Genomic DNA, 16,291 nt, shown 5'->3' with positions numbered 1-16,291 from the left:
TTTGCATGAAGACTTTGATTATGTAGTTATGCACTTCTAGATTATGTAGGTAGCCAACATCAGCACTTTGCTAGGATACAAACCTTTCGGCCCCTGGATTCGTGTTGGACAAATCGCATCACTTAATATTTTATTTACATTTTCCAGATTTAGAAAATTAAAGCTACATAATTATTTTAAAAAAACGGGAGACTCTCTAAATTTTTGGGGTAAAGGAAAGCGATGTTTGGCAATTTATTGAATTTCGTGTAGATGGTAAATGCTTTTGACAATGTTAAAATGTAATGTTTCAAATCAAAATGACTTGTGTTAAAAAAAAAAAGTTAACATTTTTATTCTTCTTAGTCTAAAAGGGACATATGGTGCAGTCGCACGCATATTTTTTCAGTTAATTAAACTCAAGTGCTTCGTTCTCATTTGAATGCAAGTTTTACCTTGCTGTTTAACTATTATGCACAGCAGCATTCTTAGTTATTGGATCTTCTGATAAAAATCCTAATGTTTTGTTGATGCATCCATTATTGTTGATAAATCCATATAGGACAGTCGATTAAGAAATTAGGTTGGCGATAACACCACAATTTTTTTTTTCTTCATATTTTCTGTTGGTAACTGTAATTTCTCATTTGACTACTTTTCTGTCAAAAACAAACAAAAAAAAACTAACGTTCGCTCATTGCACATTATTGTTTTTCGTACTGTATTTATCTTTTTAAATTCAAGACAATATTTTCTTTGTTTAAATGAGACAGACACAGCTAAAAAGTACAATCCATTTCTGTTTTGGAATAAAATGGGTTCCACCACATCCTTTCCAATTCATCAAACTCTCTTTCTTTACATTGATTTTCACACCATGTAATAATCCTCTGTCGGAATTTGGGATTAATCTAAAAACAACAAAAGGCAGGAATGTGCACCAAGTAACAGCACTCTGGAGGCCCTATATCAAGAACAACAGCAACAAGATAACAGCATTGTAAAATTCCCACCCACACCAAGCATGTTGCAGTTTGTTTTTTTAAAGAACTATTCCAATGGCTTTGTTGGACTTGAGTCTAAAAACTACATCCATTTACATTAGACATATGGATTTTATAGCTCAATCATCTATACTACCGCACCACTATGTACACTATTTACTGCAATTGTAGTTATGTATCAACTGCTTGCACTTGCACTGAACTGCTCCATACCTTGTCGTTTTCTACAACTGATCTTACAACTTCCTGTATCTTGTATTTGACTTTACTCTTATAGGTATCCGTATTCACGTTTTTTGTAATTGCTCTTATTGAAATCATTCTCATCCATTCATCCATTCACCTCCTACATGCCCATACTAGACTTTACTCATACAAGCAAATATTTTTAGTAATAATAGTTAACTGCTCTTAGCTGAACCTGTTCTTACATGCACGATAATTATTTACTGTATTCTCTTTTTTGCTCTTATTTGAATTTGACTTTTGCTACTCATTTTATTGTACTTTACTGTAATGTGATATTCTGAAATGTGATACTTTACAATGTGATATTTTGTAATGTGATACTTTGTAACAATTGTAAGTCACTCTGGATAAGGGCATCTGCTAAGAAATAAATAACAACAACAACAACAACAACAACAACAACAACAACTAGAAATGTTAAATAAATGTGAATTAGCTATTGAAATGACAAACGTAAACTGAATGGTAATGTTTAAAAATAAGGACTGAAAAAGGCTTCAGCTACGTTGAGACAATGTGTAATGTTTTGAAGATGAAGACTTGTTTTTTTTCTGGACAACAATGCAAAGTCAATACATAATATAATATTCGGACTTGCACTTTTCGGTTTTAACAGATAACCTATAAGCCCCCCCCACCCCCCGAAGACATGTTTAGAACAATCTATGTGCCAGTAAAACACAGACATTTATAATTCATGTATTTAAAAAAAAAAAAGAAAGAAAAAAACACCATTCATGTACTCATACTACTGGGGTTACTGCATTAACATTATTACCTTTATACACTATTTGCAGAGGGCATTGTAACAGTCCAAACATCATTTTTGCACTGTGCAGTTGGTACAGTAAGTCTGTGCGTGATTGGAACACAGGCATGCTGAACGTCTTAAATGTGTGTTTTGTGATGCTACAATGGGGCATAAAACAAGATCAGTTAGCCAGTATGTAAAGGGAAATGAATACTTGGTTTAAGAAACTATTAAAGGAAAGACAGAAATGGTATGCAAGTACTGGAAAGTTCTAATTCTTGTGTATAGTTTACATGTGGGACCTGTTTACAGTAGTTCAGTTTGCAGAGGGACCTGGGTTTTCTTTCCTCAATCCTACCATGCAATTTAGTTGTACACCAAATGTCATTAATTTCCACTACCACTGCAGAGAATCTTAACCATCCAAATTGAAAAGAAAATGGAAAAAAAATGTTAAATGATATTACTTCACTACTGTGCATCACCAACACCTGCAGCAATAACATAAATACTGCTGCTCTGCACAATATGTACCCTAGGAACATTTGTCTTGAATTTTATGGCTGCATTGTTCTTTTATCATTCCACATAGAGAACATACCAATTACCAACCAACAATATGTCCAATCTGCTACTGAAGTAATGGTATTTCTAATAACTTTTTTTTTTCTTAATGGAAACAATGCATCCCTGGGAAAGTGAATCACAGAATACAGTTGTGGATCATATAGTAAGACGATAACTCAATGTACTGTGTCTATATAGCTGAAACCTAAAAATGCACATCATCTCAATATGGTAGCCATATTAGCAGAAGAGGTCACTATTATCAACACATTTAGCATGCAGTTTGGGCAGATACTACTACTGTTCTATGACAGAGTGTAAAACTTGTGGGGTAGTGAGGGAGCGTTATGTTGTGTAAGCATTCATAGTACACTTGGCCACAGTATGGCAGCTACATTAGGTTACAAGTAAAACAGAAGATTGTGCCTGAAAATTTGCCATTATACAAAAGTATGAAATGGCTTATGAGGAGGAACAGAAGCATGGTAACTGAGGAATTACTCTAACACTCATCTGGGTTCCTAATACACTGAATCACTAAATAAAGTCTACCAGCTTACCTAAAGATTTTTGTTAATAATAAAGTGTGCCATAGGGTTGGCAATTGTTTTGATCGGATTTGATTTAAAACCAGATTTGTTTTATTTTTTTTTCTTTTATTAAATTATGGATTTTTTTGTGGTATCATCGTTGTAGCTCTAAAGTACCTCCAAACTGTAAATTTAAAGGATGTTGGAAATGGTGGTTTGTGAATAATTACATAAACTAAATTACTCAATCTTAAATGAATACATAAATAAAGCAAATTATTGTGGCATCCTCTAAATGTGAACTACAATATATGAACTAAAAGAATTTAGCAATGGAGTACACCAGAGAAAAATACCCCTCACTCATCCCAGTCTTCTTTGATTTCCTCTTTCTGTGTCAGTCCAAACACATGCAGTTGTTACTTAGGACTACTTTGCTTTTTATAGTGTGTTCAATTGTTAAAGTTCCTGACTTCACCACTTAAACCTGGTTTCAGTGGGTCTTAACACAGTGCTGTTGTATATTTGGGACCTCATTCATCAGAATCGTGGTGCTCTTTAACAGGACAAGACATGTCTTCAGAATACCATTTCAGTGCAGTATTTATTTATTTTTTTACGTCTTTGCTCCATTTATGCGCCACAGAATTGGGGGCAAGCGCCGTTCGTGCTTGCACTTGCATTTGCACTGTGATCAGAATATAGCCCTAAGAGTTTGAGTTTATAGACAGTAAGAGTTTAAGATGTCTCTTCCTTGAGAAACTATATAAAATAGGTAGTAAATGAAAATAAATGATTTAAAATCAATTATTATTTTTTTGTGATTTAAATGGACTTGATTTAAAATCAGCCAACCCTGGTGTGCCATAAATTGTTAGGAGGAATAGATAAGCAACAATGCTGGATGCATCACTTGGTTACATTTTAATGTGGAACTACTTTGACAAACCAACTTAACAAGCAAGAACAACGTTCACTTAACTGTAATCTTCTAAAGCTGTATTGTTTACATAATTTCTCAGCATGACCATGGAGTATCGCATTCCACAGTAGCATGAATTAATAACAAATATTTAGGACAAATGTACAATAGGACCCCACACTGAATATGATTGTAACTTTTGTACACTACCATTATGTACTTTGATCTGTAATAACAAGTTTGATTTTGGTTTGTTTGGATCTGCACATTAAGATGTGGTTGAGTCATTCCTGTATTGGTTTTCAAACAGTCTGATGTAAAAACCCTGTAAAAACGATTTCTCAAAACCACTCGCCATGCACCATAGGTTCTTTGAGAAATGACCTCTCTTAATATCATCTCACAAACCTGCTTATTGTCACGTTTTGTGCAGCCTGTCAAATACTGCGTGGCTGGGCTTTACTAAGTAACCACAGGATAGAATTAATTTCCAACGCAAATAACAACCAATAATCATCTCGGCTACTGACATTTTGTGCAGCTGGTCAAATGCTGCTGCGTCTTAACAGGATACAGTTCAGTTACAAAACACCAATTTCACCAAGTTTTTCTTTTTTAACATAAGTCTTCTTCACAAAAAGAAAACCCCACCAAGTGCAACACCCAATAGCTCTCATCAGTCGACAATTAATGCCTTTTTTAGATGTCACACACGGTTTTGTTCCAGTTAATGCAAAACGCACAAATTGTATTTGTCCTGTAGTAAACTATATGCATGTGTTTAAATGTAAAGAACGACTAAATGTACAGTATTAAAACACTGCTCTTTAATTAAACATTAGTTTTCTTTTTTTTCGCACTCATATGTCACAGGCAAACGTGAAACTCGGTTTATATCATAACCCGCTTTGTACGGCAATTATGATATAAAGTGGGTTCATCTGTGTGTGTGCATCTAATTATAAACTGTTCACGGCTCAAAGTCTGTTTCATGGTGGTCTGTACAGTACGATACCAAAGTACTGAATCAATAGTACATGAATCCAGGCGATACAGGGGTGTGCAATTTTTGAAGGGAGAAAATGCCTTCTTAAAAACGTACTTGCCCCCTCCCCGTCGCATGAAACACACACAAAAAAGTAGACTATACCTTGCAGGATTTTCATTTTATTTAACAGTGAACACAATCAATCAATTAGTGATTAACAGGGGCGAATCTAGCCTTGTAACTTGATGGGTTCACTAAATTCATGATATACAAAAGGTTCCCCGTGACACAACCTCACCTCAACAAATGTATAACATACTTTAAGGAAATATTTCTTTCAGTGCAGTTTGGAACACATTTGCAGTAAATTTAAGTAACATACTTAGAGTACAACTATAATAAGTAATACTTGGGAGTTATTGAAATGTAAAAATAGCTTCTGCCTGTTATGTTCCACGCTTTCTATATGCTGAATCCAACTCCTGGTGTACAGGTGTTTTAGTTTGTTGCATCACAGTTACAAAATCATTGCCAACTATTACTGCTGCTTTGTGGAATTCTGATTTTTCTTGACCTTCTTTCAGTTTTGTAACTGCTGAACCACAGATTTTTAAAAGGACATGTGTATAACCTGTCAAGGTTCTCTGCATTTTCTACTTTGTTTTGTTTATTTTTATTATATACTTATATTTTTCTAAAGAGTGTATAACATTTTACAGCTCTTGTTCCTCATCTAACATCTTGTCCCATGATGTCTAACTGGAACACTGCTGCAGCCGGGTGATCCTGGTTTCATACCCTGATGGCTTTTTTTTGGGGGGGGGGGGGGGGGACAACATTCTTTCCCTACACTACTCTCACTGAAAAATAAACACATGAATGAATTAATACTACATAAACACATTGCCATGAGATTAACAGTCTGTATTTTATTTTAAACTAAAATATTGTAATCTCATATATAAGCATTTCATTTCTATCATTATAAACATATGACAATCTTCATGTTTTAATAGTTTCAGAAAATCTATGGATTGTGCATGTCCAGTAAATAACTAATATAGCTTCTGTTCAAATCTAGTAAAATAATTTTTAATTAGTGTTTAAATCAAAAAAAAAAAAAAAAAAAGGTTAGCAACACTAAAATCGAATGAAAAAAAATTACATTTCTTGCCAGGGGAAGTTTGTCTTGAAATGCATCTAAACAGTAAACGTCAATTTTCACCCACCCCTCATTATATCGCCCTTCGCTATATTGCGGATTCGGATATATCGTGATACTGGAGTTGGCTCGCCATTTTTATTTACAGTCTAACTGTGCATGCCTTAGCTACAATATACAGTACATAGACAAATTCACTTAGAATAACTGTTCATTTTACTTCATACTGCACATCACAAACAAAAATATTCAAAACAATTAAAAACAAAGCATTCATATCGTACTGTTATCATATGCACACACATTGCACAATAACACAAAGCAAATTAAATATCTACTTGCTGACGTGGTTTTTATTTTAGCCAACGAGGTGTTCACTTGTGGCAGCAATGCACTAGCAAAAGTCACAAGGCAGTGACATCAGCTCCAGGGCAACAAGCCTCCTATGTTGGAAATTGATTCTTTCAATGCAGCGGGTTTGTGCATTTGAGAAAGAAGAGGAAGACTCATAAAATTAATTGGAGACTTAAGTTGATGAGAAGCAATTACCCTCTGCAGTACAAATTAAATCGGTGTGCTGCTTTTTATATGAAAAATGAGAAAAAAGCAGGTTGTGTAGAGGATTTACATTGGACCCTGACGCCCCTGATAAAACAAGGGAGTGGTTGTATAGTATTTGTTAGCTTATTAATATTTTCTATGGGTCTCTCGCTATATCGCGGCCCTCGATATATAGAGGATTTATATTGGACCCCGACACCCGCGATATTGAGTCGGTGGTCTGATACCTTAAATTGTAATACCTTAAATGCGTGCCTGAGAATGTCGGGCGATATGAATTGCATACCCGTGATACATTCAACCACAGCTATCTAAAAATAAAAATCAGATCAGTCCCCAAGTACCCTGCTTGACCCGTTGTTAAGAATCACTTGTTTGATTTAGCACTTGTTCTAAGACAATATTCTATGTAGGGCTGTAACAAAGGGTGTATTTTGACCTTCAAAGGTTAAGAATACATTATCAAAGTTTATATTTGATTGAAAATCATATTATCTTACAGGTAATCCATATAAATGGAATAAAACATTCACATGTAGATTAAAAATATGTTATATAGAACAGTTTTCATAATTTAAATAAAAACACACGTTTGTGTGCACATGGTGTTGCTTGCGATATATACAGTAAGCTTGTAAGCACTTTATTGTGGGCAATTAAAAGAATTGCAGCTGACTAAGACAAAACAAAGCTTGATTTAACAGTCACTGTTCCAAGCTGGTTATCAGTGACATTTTACTACTACTACTACGCTTACGCTTGCCAAGTGACCCCCGAGATTGTTTGTGCAGCCATGATACAGAGCATCTTGCAGTTTGCATTCATTTTCTTTTTGGTTGTATGGAAATTTAACAAAAAAAATCCCAAACAGCAGAGTGTTTGAGACATTTCTTTCAATACATCTTACACTATACACAGCTTTGCTGTCGAGATGGTGAACGAAGAAATTAAAGTTCTGCCTCTGGATAACATGAGCTGGAGGGGGGACGGACAGGGATGGTGCTCATGCAAGATAGAGGACCTTTTATTCTCATCCTGCCACTTCAAAGCAATCAATATCGGAGTGGTAGGCTTCAGGAATCAATTTTGATAAGATTTGTTAAAGTTTAAGTTAAGTTTAACAATTAAAATATGCATTTATGTAAATATTTAACTTGTATATTAATTTCAAAAACAATAAAAACAAATACATAATCTAATGCATTTAATCTTTATATAAACATGGATTATAAATATTGTATTATACAACAGCAACAATCATCAAAAAGGTAGGGCTTGACGGTTACCTTTCTTAGAGCTGGTTTCACTGACCCTGACTAGCACTAATCATGGACTACCTTGCCCAATTTAACATTAGGTGGTCCAAGATTAGTGCTAATCAGGGTCCCAATTACCAAGGGATTAAGTAGTCACTCCGCAGAGATCACTTTCTCTTTTGTATCGAACCCGCCAATGCGAGTTTTGTTGGTCGTCTTCTCTTTCAGGGAAACGGAGTTACATCTGTAACCTGTCGTTCCCTTTATATTCGAAGACAACTAACAACCAATATCTTTGGGAAAGTATATCAAAGCCGTTGTGAGGGAGCGTGAGCAGAGACAGCAGACGAGGGATGTCTCGCTAAAGCCAAACTACTGTTTGTGGTGCAAGCGTGCAACCTCAAGGACCCCTGTACCTAATGAAGGCATAGAGGGATCTACCACATTAAGTCGGTAGAACCTGGGGCCGGTTGTACTAATAAGATAAAAAAAACAGGATCAGATCGGGGCTCACTGGAGTCAGATCATGAAAAGGCATTGTACTAAGCGGATCAGGATCAAGCTCCACTGATCCGAAATCTTGATCCGATCCTGGAGCTGCGCAATGAGAAGCTGACCAATGAGAAGCGAATATGCGTGGCGCACGCGAATATGCGTGGCGCAGAGATTGAAGAATCTGAATGTCAGAAAATGAAGTGCATTGAATTTAAACGACATAAATCAGAAGCAACTACTGTACATGTATGAATTAAAACTCCAGTGATTCTATAAAAACAGATCGAATATATTAATATCGGTATCTGGTTTTGTTTTGTTTTTTAACTTCTAAAACCGTAATCACGTCCGTGTGTATTTTCTGACGGACACACAGATATTTTACAGAGGTATAGCCACCATACACACAAACATCTAGCTGCAGCGTCGGTTAAGGGCAAATTATCAACACATTTTGAGCAAATGTAATCAAGTGCTGACAGACATCTGCAACTGGAAAATGTCACGGACAGGGGGAGATTGAGGCTGTGAAAAGGTAAGCTTAAGTTATTGAGAAAAAAGGAATTGGGGGGGTGATGATATCCATTAAAAAAAACTACAACATTAAATCTAATTAAATCAATGATTTCGTTGTAATCGATAACATGAGTGAGAACGCCAGTATGACTTTGTCAACACACAAAACGTAGAAATAATATTTTTGAAACGCAGTCAGGTCTGTTTTTTTCTGTAGCTATATGGCGAAAACAGAAATGTCAGATATAGCTAAACACAACTAAACTAATATTGTAAAAAGTTTTTTTTTGTTGTTTTCTAATTGATAGTATCTTAATACAGTACTGTTACACATACTTTTAAATGCATTGTTACTTAATGTTTTCTAAAACGTTAAATTATCTCTGTTTCAATTTGAAGGAAATATTTTTGGATATCCCTGCAAGCAGGTTTTAAAGTTTATTAAGTTATCGTTACAATTATCTAAATTCATTATAGTGCTTATTTAAATATTATTTTAGCAATTTTAAAAAGGTATCAGTTATATATTTTGATGAGCCCGGATCCAGGATCAGATCTCTTTAGTACAACCGGCCCCTGGTGAATGTATGCAGAATAGCCCAGCTAGCCGCAGTACAAATATCAGTCAATGAAGGACAGTTAATGAAGGGCCCAGGATGTAGCCACTCCCCTGGTAGAGTGCACGGCAGCCCTCTCGGGTCGAGGTAGGCCGGCATTGGTATATGCAGTAGAGACTGTGTTCATAATCCAGTGGGACAGTTGCTGCTTCGAGAGGGCTTGACCCAGGGTCCTTTCACCATGGCAGATGAAGAGCTGGTCAGACTGACGTAGCACTCTCGTCCTATCCACATAACCTGTCAATGCCCGAACTGAAAAAGGAGGGGGGTGGAAAGCCTCTAATTCCACTGATGGTGTAAGTGGAACGCTGTAACCACCTTAGGGAGGAAAGCTGGGTTCATGCATAACGATACCCGGTTTCCATCATCCCAAATACACATACAGGCACTGTGCACGGACAGAGCCTGTAGCTCACTAACTCACTTAGCGGAGGTGACGGCTAGCAAAAAGGCTGTCTTCATAGAGAGATGTTTCAACTCAATGGAAAGTATAGGCTCAAACGGGGCCTTAGTGAGAGCCTCCAATACCACGTCTAGACTCCACTTGGGGAGGATGTCCTTTCTAGGAGGACGTAACCGCCAAGCGCCCTTCAGAAAACGTGTCACCATGAAATGAGCACCTGGGGACACTGAATCAATGGGGACATGGCATGCAGATATGGCTGCTAGGTACACTTTCAGCATAGAGGAGGATCTACCCACCTCTAGCAGGTCTTGCAGAAACTGTAAAATGATTGCTATAGGGCAATAGATGGGGTCATAGCCTCTGGTTATTCACCAGTTTTGAAAATACCACCACTTATAGGCGTAAACGACTTTGCAGAGTATTGACAACTGCATCTGAGACCCCGAAAGCGGACAGACGGTCTCATTCAGGGGTCAGACCCGCATTTGGAGACTACCCGGTACTGCGTGCCTGAGAGTGCCTCTCGTCTGACTGAGGAGATCCCTGCGTAGCGGGATCTCCCAGGGCTGGCCTTCTAGCAGCTGGCAAAGGTTTGAAAACCAGATTCTCCTGGGCCATCTGGGGGCCAAAAGGAGAAGTGTTGCCTTCTCTCCGGACCTTCTCTAGGAAGGCCGGGTGCAATGGTATTGGTGGGAATGCATACAAGAGCGTCTTGGGGCACTCGTGGGCTAGGAAGTAGACACCTAGTGGACCGCCGCAGCAGTGGAGGGAGAACCATAGTGGGCAGTGAGTCGTCTCTGCTGTGGCAAAGAGATCGACTCTGGCCTTCCTGAAATGTTGCCAAATGCACTACCACCTGAGGGCACAGTCGCCATTCTGACGGGTGAGGACCCATCCTCAAGAGGAGGTCTGCCGCCCAATTCACCACTCCAGGGAGAGGAACAGCCCGGAGGGATAGCAGGTTCATTTTTGCCCAGGTCAATAGCTGAAAGGCTATGCGGTGCAACCTCGGGGACGGAAGTCATCCCTGGTGGTTGACATACGCTACTACAGACATGCTGTTCGTAAGGACAAGGACATGTCTCCTCTGGAGTACTGGAAGGAAATGCTGGGGAGCGAGGTGAACCACTTGCAGTTCCAGCACATTTATGTGCAGGGATGTCCAGCAACCCGACCAGGACCCGCAAACTCCTCTGTCTGCCCAGACCACACCCCAACCCGAGTTGAACCACCTGACGGCTGTGGATCACTCCCATCCTTACACCTTCACGCAGGCGAGAGGCTTGCCTCCACCAGCGGAGGGCTTCCCAGCATACACAAGACACGGTCAGCCGACGGTATCTGTCGCGTTTGGGATGTAGCCGGAAGGCATTGAGCCATGCTTGAATCAGGCCAATATGGAGTAACCCCAGCTGGAGTTGCGGCCATCAGGCAGAGTAATTTCTGACAAAACAGCAATTGTACTGTCAGTCCCTGTTGAAAAAGGGTTAGACAGTTGTGAATGGCGGCTGTCAGGTAGGCTCACATTGTAAGGGAATCCAGCTGGAGACCCAAGTAAACCTTACTTTGCACTGGTATTAATTGGCTTTTGGCATCGTTGAGGGCGAGACCCAGTCTCGCCAGATACTCTGTCACGATCGCCGTGTGGGCCGCTGCTCGTTCCTGCGACTGGTAGTTCAACACCCTGATCAAGGATGGCATCCACACACTTTGAGAACGTGCAGGGGGCTAAAGAGAGGCTAAATGGTAGCACGGAAAACTTGAAGACGCATCCCTGAAAGGCAAAGAGGTGATATTTCTTGAGAGTGGGATGAATAGGGACGTGAAAATACACGTCCTTTAAGTCCACGGTGGTAAACCAGTCGCCCGGCCGGACAGACTAGAGGATGTGACGGTGTGTGACCATTTGGAACCTCCTCTCCCTCAAGAACCCATTGAGGTGTCTCAGGTCTAGGATGGGGTGAAGGCCATCGTCCTTTTTTGGCAACAGAAAATACCTCGAGTAGAACCCCTCCTCTTGAGAGGTGGGGTCTATGATGCAAATGGCTTGTTTGAGAAATAATGTATTTACTTCTTGCCTGAGGGCCAAGATCTGGAGAGGGTCGCTCACGGATGTAACCATGATCCCTCAAAAGAGGGCCCACACATAACCAGTGTGTACAGTGGTGAGCACCCAAGAGTCTGAGGTGCAGGTGCACCAGTATTGTAGCTGGTGTGAGAAGGGGTGGGTCTGAGGCCGCAAGCCTTCAGGGGCCTTGCTGGGTTGGAGCTTGCTTCAGAGGCTGCCTAGGGCAGTGTTGGAACTGCCTCCCAGAGCACTGTTGCGCTGGGGCCCCACGTCTAGTGTTTCCCCATCCTTGCGGGCAGTCCCGGTTATTAGCTACCGCAGAAGCCTGAAGGTGATGCCTCAGGTCGCCATGCAATGCAGTGAGGATCAGAACTGTCCTGGTCACAGTTTTTGTCACAGGCGGACGCCAGCGTCTCGTCCTCTCCCACCGGAGCATGGGAAGGGAGCATTGAGGCCCCCGTCAGGACGCCTCCTGTTCTCTGTAGGAGCGTTGCAGGATCTCCTCCACTGATGGCCCGAATGTATGGCCAGGGGAGATAGGTGTGTCCAGCAAGGCAGACTTGTCTGTATCCGGGACCCTTGCCTGGGACAGCCAAAGCTGTCTGTGTGCCACTATAAGGCCTGCCAGGCTTTGGCCCAAGGCTTGCCCTTGGAAGCCTGATACCTGCAGCAGCGTGACAAACCAAGCACAGCTCCAAAGCTACTGGTTCAGGGTGGGGCGCCGATTGCAAAATATAGGCCGTGAATAGGCCTGCCGTGTTGGCCAGGTGCATAACCTGCGCTTTAGCTGCATATGCTTTCTTAAGGTGGGCCTCTGTTATCCTGCATTGGGCAGGGAGGGTCCTTAGACAGATCTCCTACCGGAGGGCTCGCACCAGGGCCGCGATAGTAGAATCCACCGGCAGGAATTCTGCTAAACCGAGCGCCCCCTCGCCTTCCAATGAAGCCAGCGGGGCTGCTTCGGTGCCAAGAAGACTGTACCTCCTCCAAAAAATCCAGAAACACCGGGAAGGATTCGGGGGGTTGAAGCCTGCGCCGGTCTGAAAACATAGTGGTGCTGTTCAGGCGCTGCCTTCCAGGGAACCTGGAAAATCTTGGGAGGCTCGCTCCATAAGCGCTCAAACTGAGTTGAGGGAGGGGTGGTACCAGGTAACCTTAGAGCTGGGGCCAATCTCCTGGGTTAGTTCTTGGACCTGTCTCTTCCTGTGGGAAGGAATCACCATCCCAGGAAGCAGCGATTTGAGATTGCATCCTGTTCCTCCTCGCTCATCGCTACATCTTGCTCTGAGACATCTGGGGCGACCACCGGTGAGAGCGGTGTCGGTCCCAGGGCAGGTGTCAGAGGCGGAGCTGAGGCCGAAGCAGGGGGAAGAGCCTGCTGCCTGACCAGGTACTCCAAAACCAGAGCCATCTGGCTCTTCAGTTCAAAAATATCCTTTGCCTGCCTCGAGTGTCTTGCCCACTTACTGCTACTTGAAGGAGACTTTGAGTGGCTGCGAGCTCGATGGGAGCCTGGAGCCTGCGCGCAGGGTATGCTCTGGTCGATGTATCCATGGAGTCTACTCGACAGTGGGGCTAGTAGAACCAGACCCAGTGGAGGAAGCATACATTTTTTTTTATTTATTTATTTTAACTGTGAGGCAGTGGAAAAGACACACACTATCTCTCTCACACACACACAGCAGAAGCTGAAGGGGTAGGGTTATTTATTTATTTATTTTTTGGGCCGCGCACACTGAGTGGGCGGGCAGAGTCAATCCAGTGCCGTCGACTCAGCAGAGCCGGGTCCCGGTGGAGGAATCACTCGTCTCTTTTCTCTCTTTTTTTTTTTTTTTAAGCTGCAAATAGCAGAAGAAAAGACAACACAAAACAACAACACTGTAGGGTTAAAAAAGCAGACTACAGTCACCAGGCAATGTAGGCTGTTGAAAAGAAAAAATTAAATGGAGTGCAGTTGCACAGCGTTTATAGCTCAGTCTTCAGAAGCTGAGTTTCTGATTCCAGGGAAGTGGCAAGCCGACTTCCACCAATAAAATTGCAGAGGATCTTTCAGAAAACTACTGAGAGCTCTTTCATACATAATCAATCACAGCAACTGGACTTCCGCAGAGTGACTACTTAATCCCTCGGTAGGCGGGACTGAGGACGTCACTCCCCAGAAAGGCCTATCTGCAGCTCTGACATAAAATGCTCAGTAAATACCTAACCTGTGGCAGGCATATCCCAAAAGTATTGGTTGTTAGTCTTCTTCGAATTGAAAAGGAACTCGATGCATCCAATTTCCACTTCATAAGACCAGCATCAAAGAAGTTACGGAGGTCACAGTTTTAGGTTTTAACCAGATCGACTGCCATTCACATTGCTATTGAACTAGCAGCTTGTAAATATTTTAGTCAGAATTTCACATTTTGGCTAAAACCCCTGAAAACTAAGCAAATAATATCTCTGAAAACTACACCAGTCATCAAGTGTCTGGCTAAAACGGTTTCAGTGATAATGCAATCTGTACATTACTAGGTCTGGTCAAATCCTAAATGTCTTAACTGCTGGTCAAATGACAAAATGATACATATGACTTGTTCTGTATTCTCATTTCCTGGTTACCTATTATTTTTAATTGCTTTTATTTACAACAAAACACAGTAATAAAAATAATTTATTTTGCCACTGTATTCTAATTAGCTTATTGGAGACCTAAACATATATTTTAAAACAAAATAATAAAAAACGTAGAGTAGCTATACAAATAAAATACATGAAGAGTTGTAAAATTTTACTTGAGTACAAGTAGCAATGTGGAGACACGTCAGAATGAAATCCGTTTATCGGCATATACACGGATGGTATCTAGTAGTATTGTTTACTAAGAAACAAATTATGAAATAACAGATTCATACTGTAACTTGAACAGTTGTATAACGATGATGCAATAATAGATAACTACACTATAAATATATTATTTCCCTAACGTCATTCTGTATTCTTTAAATGCATAAAGGAAGTGCAAACAAAAGCATGACAGATATCGTGCATGTTGTTCTACAAAGCAGCAGGTCCGATAACCACTGCACCTGTGTAGCCCCTACGTATGCTGTAACCTTCAGGGCCTGTGGCTGTCAGTGTTGTTTATAGTACTGTACTGGTGCGATAAAGTACCTATGCATTCCTGTCAAAATAGCACCACTGTCAAAAGAGTTTGTAAACAGAGGATTCAAATGAACGATGCGTTTTAGTTTTTTAAAATAAATATGCTACAGTACTGTGCAGGCTTACCTCATCACCCCATTTCAGGACGTCCTTTTGTCGGTCTTTCAATTTGTTGTAAATATTTAGGAATTGGATGATGCCGTGTTTTCTGACATGATCCGCATACTTTTTGGTCTCTTCCCAGTTCAATGGCGACCCTTGTGTCAGCAAACCCATGGCACCAAGATACAGTGAGTGAAAACACTGACCCTTTTTCAACGATACTAAGTTCTGTGTTTTCACTTTGAACCCCGAATATTAAGCGATAAATTCAATGATCCTTTTCATTCACAACAAATAACTGACCCTCAACCTAGTAGTTTGTTTAATGATATGCGAATAAAACGAGGCCTTATTAAAACAAAAAAAATAAATAAACGTTTTAAATATATCGATAAAGAATGCAAAAAAATGCAATGCTGCAGTCGTACTGCGTCCGTAAAAAATGAAGCCTGTACTGGAGCTAGCCAAATACAGTTTGTTCAATTTGTTTCACTTTGGAATGTAGGTAATTTAAATAGTCAACCGCTGCTTACTGCACGCGTCTCAGCTTTCTCTGTACCTTACTGAGTACTCTACAGATTAGCAAAATCGAAAACCTTTATCATCAAGTCACTTGGCAATGACTGAATCCACGTGACCCAGTCAGGCGGAAACGTCACGTCGTGACTCAGCATTTTTCACAAACGCTTCAAGGGAGCGGAGGCTTACAATTTGAACTGATTTTAAGGTGCAAAATAAGCAATGACATAGCATATTTATATGTGACATGCATATCTGCTACATAAATACACATTTCAGACCTCAGTTTATGAGTATGACATGCATTTTGTCAGCTGTTCAGTCAGTACTATGAAGGTCTTAAGGGGATAATGTAGTTCCAGCCAGGGATGACTTAACAAATTGTCAATTTTTAAAAATGAAACTCTCTTCAAGAATGGAATGTGAACTCTACCCATGGTAAGTTTCTGCAT

The 16,291-nt window shown here is 40.4% G+C and overlaps 1 protein-coding gene across 1 annotated transcript in view; it reads right to left on the bottom strand.

Moving 5' to 3' along the window:
• Positions 1-15,943, bottom strand: part of LOC117411295 (glutamate--cysteine ligase catalytic subunit-like) — a 37,874-nt gene extending 21,931 nt beyond the window's left edge. The window contains exon 1 of the mRNA XM_034018577.3: positions 15,345-15,943. Coding sequence (XP_033874468.2) covers positions 15,345-15,494 — 150 coding nt within the window. The 5' untranslated portion in view covers positions 15,495-15,943. The remainder of the gene's footprint in view (positions 1-15,344) is intronic.
• Positions 15,944-16,291: the final 348 nt, after the last annotated feature.

The sequence above is a fragment of the Acipenser ruthenus genome, chromosome 6 (genome assembly GCF_902713425.1).
Source record: "Acipenser ruthenus chromosome 6, fAciRut3.2 maternal haplotype, whole genome shotgun sequence".
Taxonomy (NCBI): domain Eukaryota; kingdom Metazoa; phylum Chordata; class Actinopteri; order Acipenseriformes; family Acipenseridae; genus Acipenser; species Acipenser ruthenus.
The sequence above is the reverse complement of the archived record's forward strand: the minus strand, read 5'-3'. Positions and strand labels throughout refer to the sequence as shown.